A 10,805-nucleotide genomic window follows, 5' to 3' on the forward strand; every position below is an offset into this window, starting at 1 on the left:
GATTATTTGACTTTGCTGGTTTATAATTGCTTATACAAATCATGATAGCGTGACTTTTCTTATATATAAAGTGAATCGTGGTTTTTTTTTTTAATTATTAAATAAATCATTATTTTGTTTAAAGCAATGTTTCTCTTACATAACATGTCATTTATACATTTATGTTATGATGTTACTAACTAATATTAGAATAAACAATAAAAGATCTTTATTTTATATGCATGCAAACTAAATAATTTTGTTATATATCTTGACAATATTTTGTTTATAAATCAATATATCAATAATTTTCATATTTTATCGTCTTTAGTAATTTTTCACTTATTTAAATTTTATTTTGAGTTGTTTAATATTTTATAATATGGTTTAAAATTATATGTTAATGAAATTGTGAAAAAATATAACAAAAAAAATATGTATTCAAATTTTGATTATATTAAAATAGATATGCAATACTATTTTTTCCCGAAGCGTGTTGGGTTTTAATTTTTTTGCTAGATTATTAGAAATAGAAAAAATATTGAGGGATTAAAGTGTATATTTTAGAGTAATTTACACTCCCCTCCCCTCTTAAGTTAAAATATACACTTTACTCCCTCAATATTTTTTTTTATGTTAAAATTTATACTCTCCTCCCTTATAAGATGCTTGAATTACAAACCCGTCTCTTAATAATTAAATATGCACTACACTTTAATCTATTTGAACATAAATAAATATTCTTATAATATATATATATTAATTTTGAATCACCATTTAAGAAAAATTAATTCATTTCTTTATAGTTTAAATGTCAATGATAATTAAATTTAAATATATTGTTATTGATTTTATAAATTAGAGTATAAAATTAACTTTTAAATAATCATGATTTAATGATTTTAGTAATTTTTCACATATTTTACTTTTGTTTTGGGTTGTTTCATATTTTATAATAGGGTTTAAAACTACACGTTAATGAAATTGTGAATAAAAAATAGCGAAAAATATGTATTCAATTTTTTATTATATTAAAATAGACCCGCAATACTATTTTTTTTAAATGTGTTAATTTTTTTTTTTTTTTAAGGAAGTGTGTTAAATTATTATTTTTTGCTAGATTATTAGAAATAATAAAAATGAATATTGAGGGAGTAAAGTGTAGATTTTAACATAAAAGAGGAGAGATATAATTCAAGCTTCTCTTAGGCTGTGTTTGGAACAGCAGAAAGATGAAGGAAAGAAGGCACAAGGGATGGAAAGTTTCTTGAGAAACGTGATTCCATCGTTTGGTTCCTTGTCAATGAGGAAAGAAAGTGTGATTTTGATGGGCCCCATGCGCATAAACCTTTCCTCCCCAAAATGAGAAGAAACATGGGGGAATGGAGGCCAGTGTGATAAAATTACAAAATGACCATTGAAGCATATTATCTATATGCTGCATTTTTTCCTTTAATTAATATATGCTTACCTCAACGTCACTTCGGTCTACCATTTTTTTATTCTAATTAATAATATAATATATTTATAAGTTACTTTTTTTTTAAGAATAAGTTACTTGTTTGTACAACGTTACTTATTTATGTCTATAAATTATATAAATAAATACTTAAAATATTATATCTATTATGTAGGGATATTTATGTCAATTTACTAAATATATAACTATCATTCCTTTCACTTTCTTCATACTATCACTCAAACCAAACAACTAAATAATCATTTCACTTTCCACTCACTTTCTACTCACTTTCATTCCTTCAACAATCTTTCCTTTCACTTTCTTTGATCATCCAAACAGAGCCTTAGGGGAGGGGAGTGAAATTTTTTCTAATATGTTTTGAATAAGAGGGGAGGGGAGTGTATATTTTAACTTAAGAGGGAAGGGGAGTGTAATTCAAGCATCTTTGAGGGGAGGGGAGTGTAATTATACTTGGTCAAAAGAATAACCAAATCCACAGGAGATGGTAAAAATAGATGCTCAAGAGTTGCTAACCTAGCGTTGTCGCAAACCATGTATCTTTCACAAACTCTTCTCGCTAAACCCTAATTTCCCACAACCCTATTAGCTTGTTACGTACATTCACCGGCACCGTCCCTGACGGTGCAGCACCAGAAATTAGTCTGAAGGAAGAAAACAATCAAACATGGAGTCTGACAGAACAAGAAGCGGAATGTGCCTTAAGAATGCCGAAATAGCAAATGCAAATGCTGTTAAAGAAGCAGAAGAAGACATATTCCACACCAAGATCCCTGAACCAGTGATAACTCACATTCTCTCTTTCCTTCCAACCAAAGACGCAGTTCGCACTTCTGTCTTATCCAAAACATGGGAACACCGTTGGACTTTCCTCACCAAACTCTCCTTACACGATCATCGTCAAAATGATTTAATCAATGATCAACTTGTTAGGCTTCGAAGAACACGAAACTTTGTTAGGTTTGTTGATAGAGCCCTGATTCATACTGATGGTATAATCCTGGACAGCTTTTCTCTTTTCCTCTTTGGAAGGTATGAAACATCACTTCTAGATGCATGGTTCTCTAACATCTTCAATCGAAGACGAGTTAAAACTCTTCGAATCCATTCACATTTTCAATTCTCATTGTCTGGTCTTGTAACTCGTTCACTTTTAAAAAATTCCATGTTAGTTGAAGAATTAGAATTGCATACTGATTTGATTTCCACTATCAAAGTTCCCATCATGCCCATGACAATTAAAGAATTGGAAATCCTCACTCATTCAATTCCTCTCTATAATGTTCCCACCCCCGCCAAATCTTTTTGTTTCGAAAACCTAAAACTTCTCAAATTGTGTGGAATCAACTTTAAAAATGACTCACCCAAATACCCTAGCTCATTCTGCTTAGTTTCCCACTCCTAACAAAATTTGAGGCCAAAAACTGTGATTGGTTTCTTAAAGAATCTGCTGTCTTTATAATTGCACCTCTACTTCAAAGCATTTTCATTCAACGTGACATTTGCATGCCTTATGAGGGTATCAACTTCTCTTGTATTTCTTTCTGTGATTCTTTGCGTTTGAAAGAAATAACTTACCTTGGTTTTGGTAGAACACGAGACATATTAATACGGTCATCGTGCCATACTTCTCCTAAATTTGTTTTACATGTGGGCGATCATATGCTAGATTTCTTGGTTATTAGAATTCTCAACCAATTAAGTCATGCAAAGTCTATCCAATTCGAGGCATCAGAGGTAAGCATACCATTTAGCCTTTTTAACAATGAATATCTTTGAATACTTTATAATTTGATTGCTATCAATTAGATTATTGGTCGGTTAATAGTGTAGTACAAATAAATATATTTTTATCAAATACTTGTTCCCAAATGTGTAGCATGTATGCTCAAGGGATATCTAATTTTGATCCTTCTGTTGCAATACAAATTAGTTTTGTTGTGTCATCTATTCCAGGTTGATTTGATGCTACCGGAACATCTATGTGTATTTTCAACGTTGACACATTTGGAGGTTGGCTTGATTAGTGTTGATAATCTCTTGGTCTTACTACAAAAGACACCGGTTCTCAAGACACTAGTTCTCAAGGTTCGTAATTACTAGTATTTGATAAATTAATTACTCTGGCTGAACTATATCCATAATACATTTTTCATATCATACAAAAACTTCACGAGGTCCTGATTGTGAGTTATTGCATTGTCTTACTGTTTTAATCTTATTCAGATTATCTTTAATGTTTCATCGTCAGGGAATATGTAAATTTAAGGAAGAGCGTCTAAGTTCTGCTGTTGTGCCCGAATGTTTGGCTTCTCTCCATGTTGTGAAATTTAAAGAAGTTAATGGAGACAATCATGATCTATTTTTGGCTAAATTTTTTATGAAAAATGGCATTAGCTTGGAGAAGATGTGTTTCTCCCTTGCTAGTCAACTCCTGCGCAAAAACAAAGCTGTGGAAAAATTTAAGAAGAAGTTGTACTCATTTCGTAATTTTGATTCTGTTGATTTAAGGAGAACTAGAAGGTAGATTTTCATTTTTGCAAGTTCTAATATGCTATTGAAATTTGATTAGACTTTCTAACAACTTGCTCTCTTTCTTAGTTATCAATTATTTTAGTAACTAATGCCCTATAGCCTCCACTGTTTTCACCCGAACATGCTCTAAATTGTGTCAATTTTGCCTCTATTCTGACTCTTTGGCGTTGTGTCACATGATTTGTGGTAGGTAGTTCGACGCTTCTATTAGGGTTTGTGGAGCAAGGAGTTCGCTGCTACTAGTAGGCTTGAGAAATATAGTGTGCTGGTGTGTCCTGGTGGGTATGCAATATTGCCTTGGTTCCATGGTGGCTATCTGCAGATGGCATGAAGCTGGTTGGGTGTTAGGGGTCGCAATTTCTTGTGCTGGAATGAATACATATATAATTTATATAGCGTCATGGTTCTGCGATTGTTGTCACAGATGAACAAGCTCGATGACGACTTTTCAGTTTATTAATAATTTTATTTTTCTGGTAGATTTTGATTGTTTTATTGTTGTAAGTTTATTACAATCAAACCTGAGATCAATGGGATTTCAGGTTCAGATTCAAAATGAAACTCTCTCAATCTAGTAAGTATGTGTGTAGTCTACTTCCAGGTAGTTTGGAAGTGAGGTATTCAGTTCAAAAATTTGATAGTTCTTCTTAGTTAATAAATTTATATTTTTCTCCTTTTGATGATGGCTAATTAGCTTTTGAGCTTTTTGGATTGTTATTTCTCACATGTCACCACCATTTGTTAGCAAAAATTTCATTTAAGATCTTGATATTATGATTCTCACTATGCCATAAATTTTTGTAACAGAGTAAGAAAACATACCTAAACCTATTATGCGGATTTCCTTAATGTTATTCATACTCTCCTTTTCTTTTCTTGTATCCTTTGATGGTGGGAATATTTTTTTGTCATGAATTTTTTTTGAATGTGCCATATTTATAGTTACATAACACCCATTCAAAAGGGAGAGGAGAAGGATATCACTTACTTTCAAAATAAGACTCCGTTAATCTTAATTACCATTAGACCAAACAACCATCACAATAGGCCATATCTTTTATTTAAAGCCAATCTATCAGATACATGGACCACACTTATAGATTATTAAGAGTTTTCCTATGATGTGTAAATTTATATATGTTAAGAAATTCAAAATAGTAATTAAATTTGTATCAAAATTTGTGGGTTTTATATAAAATATATAACTTTTTAATAAGTAATTGTTGTTTTTAATTGCTTTAAAATTAGAGCAGTGCTATATAGCACAAATTGTCACGAAGATGTGTTTTTCAAGTTTAACCCACGTACAACTTCATTTTCCAATTGTATTCTTAAGAGCACTTAATTTTCTAATTGTTATGTTAACAAAAAAACAAAAACAAACAAAAAAAGAGAAAGTCTGGAATGGATTGTCAAGGCCTGCAACATCTCTTCAATAATGGAATTCTTCTGGCATCTACACTTTTAGAATGTGACTGCCATAATCAATTCTTGTTGTTGCCTCTCAGCAGTCGTTTTCACCATCAGCAGCATCACAAAGCCGCAACCGCCTTGCCTACGAGGATGCGGTGTACAAAACCGGCAGAACCAGTCACTGCCCAGCAGAATTATAAGTAATGTAAAAGGAAGGAAGTGAGTTCGGTGGTGGGTCATGGGTGGCATGCAAGAGAACGGCTGGGATTAGATCAAACTAGGATTTAATGATCATTCGTGGGATTTGCACGAAGGTTGGTGTCGCGCACACCAGCATTTTCCTTAAAATTAATAACTAACACTATATTATCTAACATTCCTCTATCATAAGTACGATTTATCCATTCTAAATGCATGGTTCTCTAACACTCTTCGAATCTGGTCTTGTATCTCATTCTCTTTTCAAGAACTCCATGTTAGTTGAAGAATTAGAATTGCTCACTGATTTGATTTCCACCATCAAAGTTCATGACAATTAAAGAATTGAAATTCCTCACTCATTCTATTTCTCTCTATGATGTTCCCACTCCCACCAAATACCCTGGCTCTATTCTGCTTAGTTTCCCACTCCTAACAAAAACTGCTCTTAATTGGTTTGTTAAAAATCTTCAGTCTTTATTTATAATTGCGCCTCTACTTCAAAGCATTTTCATTCGACGTGACATTCATGTGCCTTATAATGATCCCAACTACTCTTGTATCTCTTTTTGTGATTCTTTGCATTTGAAAGAAATAACTTACCGTGGCTCTGGTAGACCGCAAGACATTTTTAATACGGTCCTCATGCCATGCTTCTCCTAAATTCATTTTACATGGGAAAATGTACATAGAATTTTCTCATACTGTCTCAATACTTGCTAATATTGAAACTATAAACCATAAGAATTTCCAGTCTAGTAAAAATTTATTCAAACAAAAGGAAAATTACAAGGAACAAGGTCCAAATATAAAAAGTGTAGAATAAAAAGATGATACTAAACAAATGAATAATCTACCTCATAGTGTTGATGTCTAAAACACCAATCGAAGTAGGGCTGTTCTGTGTAGGAATATGTTCTTGGATTATCAGCAATTACAAAAGGTAGAACGAGTTCTGGCATTTTATTACCAGCTCCTTTATTAACTATGTATTTGTGACATGGAAGATCGATGACATACACACAATTTTTTTCATAACCCCACAATTCCGGGGTTGAGAAGTCAATTTTGTAAGCATCAAATACTTCCTTGGACATAAAATTAAGCACTAAAAGATGTCCATCACAACTAACCAGCCTTACGTGTGAGTAAGGAGTAAAAGTTATACCAGGAGTACTCAATTCCAAAAAACTTATATTTGCAGAACTCAAGCTGACAATCCCTATGTTGGCCTCGTCAATGACAACATATTGTATTGTGCAAAACAACAAAGTCAACAACCTTTTGTGATGTTGAATAAGTAACCCAACCAAAATTTCGGGATTTATAGACATGCAAATTGTCAGAATTTCTACATAAAACCACTAAGATAAATTCCTTTGAATCTCTGGCAAAAGCAAGTAACACGCGGCAAGCAAAAAAAGAGAAATCGACTTCAAAGGTTGAGTTATTGATTTTCATCTTTTTTCTTGTAAATGGATTAATCAATATAAATGAATTATTTCTTCTTGTCATGATGAAATATCCGCTAGAAGACCCTTGATAAGCAAATTTGAAGAAGTTATTTAACATCTTTGAGTGATAAACTTTTTGGTGCTAAGCTGGTGAAGGAAAAAGATTTTTCAGAAATTGAAGACATTTGGACAAGTAATGATTCTTGAGATGCCATGAAATTTCTCCAATAAATTTTATGAAATTGCCACCAATTCTTGCACACATTACCAAATTGAAAGAGGTCATCAAAATTTAGCATTTTAGAAATGATATCCAACAAATTCCAAAAAAAGTTGACAGTTTGCGGCTATCTTCATTTTTTTTCCCTTTGTATCACAACAAATAAAAATGTTAGGTGATTACAAAAATATGTTTTTTTTTTTTTTTTTTATATTTCTGAATCATAATTTCTTTTATTTACATCTCATAATACCGTAGAAAAGAAGCACATAAAGAAATATTTATTTCCCCATTTTTTCCAAACAAAAATCGAGATCAACATATAAACATAATACAATTATGTATTATCTTCATTTCTTTAATGTGGGTAGTTTATTTTTCTATTTCCGTGTCTAACATTCACTTTAACATCCACTTTTTTATTGGTGAAATTCTTGTGGGTAGCATACATTAAAAATGGATTCCAAATGAACTGGTGATAACCACATGAATTTCACCCAATAAAAGAGTAAATGTTAGAAAGAGTGCTAAAAAGAAAATGTTCATAACATTTATTTTAACAAACAATAGAAATAGATAAGCAAACCAAAATGCTCATCCAAACTAAGTGCGGGAGCTAGTGGTGGAATGTTTAGTAGTGATATGGGACAACATAGAACACATTAGTAATTAGCTCATTGTACGTAGGAGGAGAGATGTAGTGGTGAATATAATTGTACATATATGTTTACATATTTATAGACGGGGGAGGTATATTCTAAATACTACATTCTAGAATGTTCATGACATTTCCTTGTAGAAATGCAGTATTAGTTTATTCTACTAGAGTCATGTGAACAAAAAAAAAAAAAAAAAATTCCTTAATAATATATTGAAATAATTAGTTTTTCATCCCCATGCTCTTTCCCATCATGAATTTAACATAACCTCTATTTTCTTCTAATCAAGGCAGTGATCATTGTTTCCCATGGAGAGTGCATGAACCCATAACCCCTATTTTAATAGCAACTATCAGTTTTACAAGAAATATATTTCTATCATAAGTTATCAAAATATGTGAAGTAAAATAATCATAAATAAATCATTTCTCAAAAAAAAATAATCATAAATAATAAAATAAAAACCACCAACCAGAATCATGATCTTGTTGTTCATCATCCGCTGGAATTGGCAGTCTGATGTGATAACGCTTCATGTAGGCGTTGAATCCTAAATGTTTATGCCTTTAAGTACCTCATTCGCCCTTTGTTTGAATTCTTGAACTTGAAATATGATGATTTGATAATCATTCATGCAGGTCTTGAAATCATTTATGTCTTTCACAAATTCATCATAGTTTCCCCTCTTATCCTCATGAAACACATGTTTTACTTCCTCGAGAAATCCAGTTTCGTATTCCTTTTCCATGGAGGCTGATTTGCTCAGTTGAGTTGCTTGTGAGTGAAGAAAAAGCTATCTTAATCCTAAATCCAGGTGGGAAGATTGTGTTGTTGTTGCTGTACTTATAAGTAAAGGAGGACCAGTAAAGGCTAACCCAATTTTTTATGTAAGCAAAACTGGACCGGTAAAACCGATAAATATACGCGGGTTTTGGGAAGAATTTCACCCATATCAACCCATCTTTATGTGCTAACAATATTTGGAGAGAAAGGTAGAGATGAGAAGTTGTTACTCTGCTGAGAAAAATAGGGTTTGCTGGCGTTGTGTTATGAGACATGAGATGTTGTGGTATTTTTATGGAGTAATAATTGCCCTAGTATACGGTCCATTTTGTCCACTAATTGAGGTCAAAAACAGTTCTTGGTTTGTTGATGCACACTGCGTGTTTGTATTTGCGCCTTTACTTCAAATCATTTCCATTCAACATGAGGTTGATGTTCGTTTGAAACATTTAAGATCTTTTATCATTTTTAATAACTCTCTGTGTTTGAACGAATTCAGTTACTGTGGTAATCATGTACCACAAACCATTATTTTACCGTTCACATGCGATGCTTCTGCTAAAATCATTTTACACGAGGGCCGAAATCATATGTCACCATTCGAACCTTTTCACCTTCTTAAACAATTTAGTCATGCCAGGTCTATCAAATTTGAGGTATCCAAGGTAAGCACATTGTTTATGCTGCAAATCTTCAATGCTTTATTTATAATAATTGGTTGTCATCAATTTGATCATTGGTGGGTTTATAGTGTAGCACGGATAAATATATTTTGTAATGAATACTTGTTCCCAAATTTGTGCCATTTATTTGAGGCAATTCATAAGTTTGTTCTTGACGGAGTTCTAAGTTTTATCCTTCTGTTGCAATACCAATCAGGTTCTGATGCAACCAAAAGAGCTGTGCGTATTTCCAATGTTGACCGATTTGGAGGTTGGCTTAGTTAGTGTCGAAATTCTCTTAGCATTACTTCAAAAGACACCTGTTCTCAAGACACTCGTTCTTAAGGTTTGTAATTACTAGTATTTGTTCATCCTCTTGTAACTTCTTGATGTTTTTGTTAACTAATTTATTTGCTCTTTTAAGAGTCTTATTTTCGACTTTAGTTGATGATTAATTGTTAGGGAATACGTACATTTGAGGAAGAGCTTTTGAATTCTTCTGTTGTTCCCGAATGTTTGGCTTCTCTCCATGTTGTGAAATTTGAAGAAGTTAATGGAGATGATCATGAGTTAATTTTAGCTCAATTTTTGGTGGAAAATGGTATGGTCTTGGAGAGGATGTGTTTCTCCCTGGTTAGTCAAATCCCGGACAAAGATGAGGTTATGGAAGAATTTAAGGAGAAGATGTCCTCGTTTCATAATTTCATTCCTGATGTTGTTGAGTTTTCATATGAGTAGTTTACAGAAGCAAGTGGTATTATAGTATGCTAGAATTTGTAGGTAAGTCCACCTAGACACTGTTCTTCTTTAGCAAGTTAAACAACATATAACAGGGAACTCTATTGTCGACTAAAGTGATTTGGGGAGAAAATATTGATTGGTTTTTACATTTCATGAGAATATTGATCTGTATGTGGGTAAAAATTGAACTAGTTATTGTCAACACGCAACAACTTAGTAATATAGGTGAGTAGTGATTACTGATTACAGAAACATGTGATGCTTGGAAGTGAAAACATGTTAGAAGTTAGAACAGGAAATTGCTAAGGGTGTCACTCTAAGTTGTAAAATTTGCATAGAGAGTGGTGAAAAAAAGTGCACCCTAGATGAAATCAAATAAAATTAATGGGACAAAATCTATTTAACAAAATTTAAACATTGTAATGTTAGTTTATTGAATGATAGAATAAAGGAGAGGTACAATGAGTGAACTTCTAGAGTGAAGTTTTGCTGGCACAAAGTCTGGTTGATGGAATGTCGCAAGTGATATTATAAAAGATTGATGCAGGTAAACAGCGAGAGTGAAATAAGAGTCGGCTCTGTTTATTCAATATATCATAACTTCTTAAGTTTTGAATCGAGATTGGAGACAACACTGAGGTCGAGGTGGGTGAATTTCAATACTGTTTTGGGGTAAATATG

The 10,805-nt window shown here is 32.4% G+C and overlaps 1 protein-coding gene across 1 annotated transcript; it reads left to right on the forward strand.

Annotated features, from left to right (window-relative positions):
* Positions 1-2,126: 2,126 nt before the first annotated feature.
* Positions 2,127-10,121, forward strand: LOC11440427 (F-box/FBD/LRR-repeat protein At2g26030). Its single transcript, XM_024784103.2, has 7 exons — positions 2,127-2,491; positions 3,145-3,196; positions 3,416-3,547; positions 3,711-3,982; positions 9,221-9,386; positions 9,601-9,729; positions 9,846-10,121. The coding sequence occupies exons 1-7, from the start codon at positions 2,127-2,129 to the stop codon at positions 10,119-10,121; spliced, it is 1,392 nt and encodes a 463-aa protein (XP_024639871.2).
* Positions 10,122-10,805: the final 684 nt, after the last annotated feature.

This window comes from Medicago truncatula, chromosome 5 (genome assembly GCF_003473485.1).
Source record: "Medicago truncatula cultivar Jemalong A17 chromosome 5, MtrunA17r5.0-ANR, whole genome shotgun sequence".
NCBI lineage: Eukaryota > Viridiplantae > Streptophyta > Magnoliopsida > Fabales > Fabaceae > Medicago > Medicago truncatula.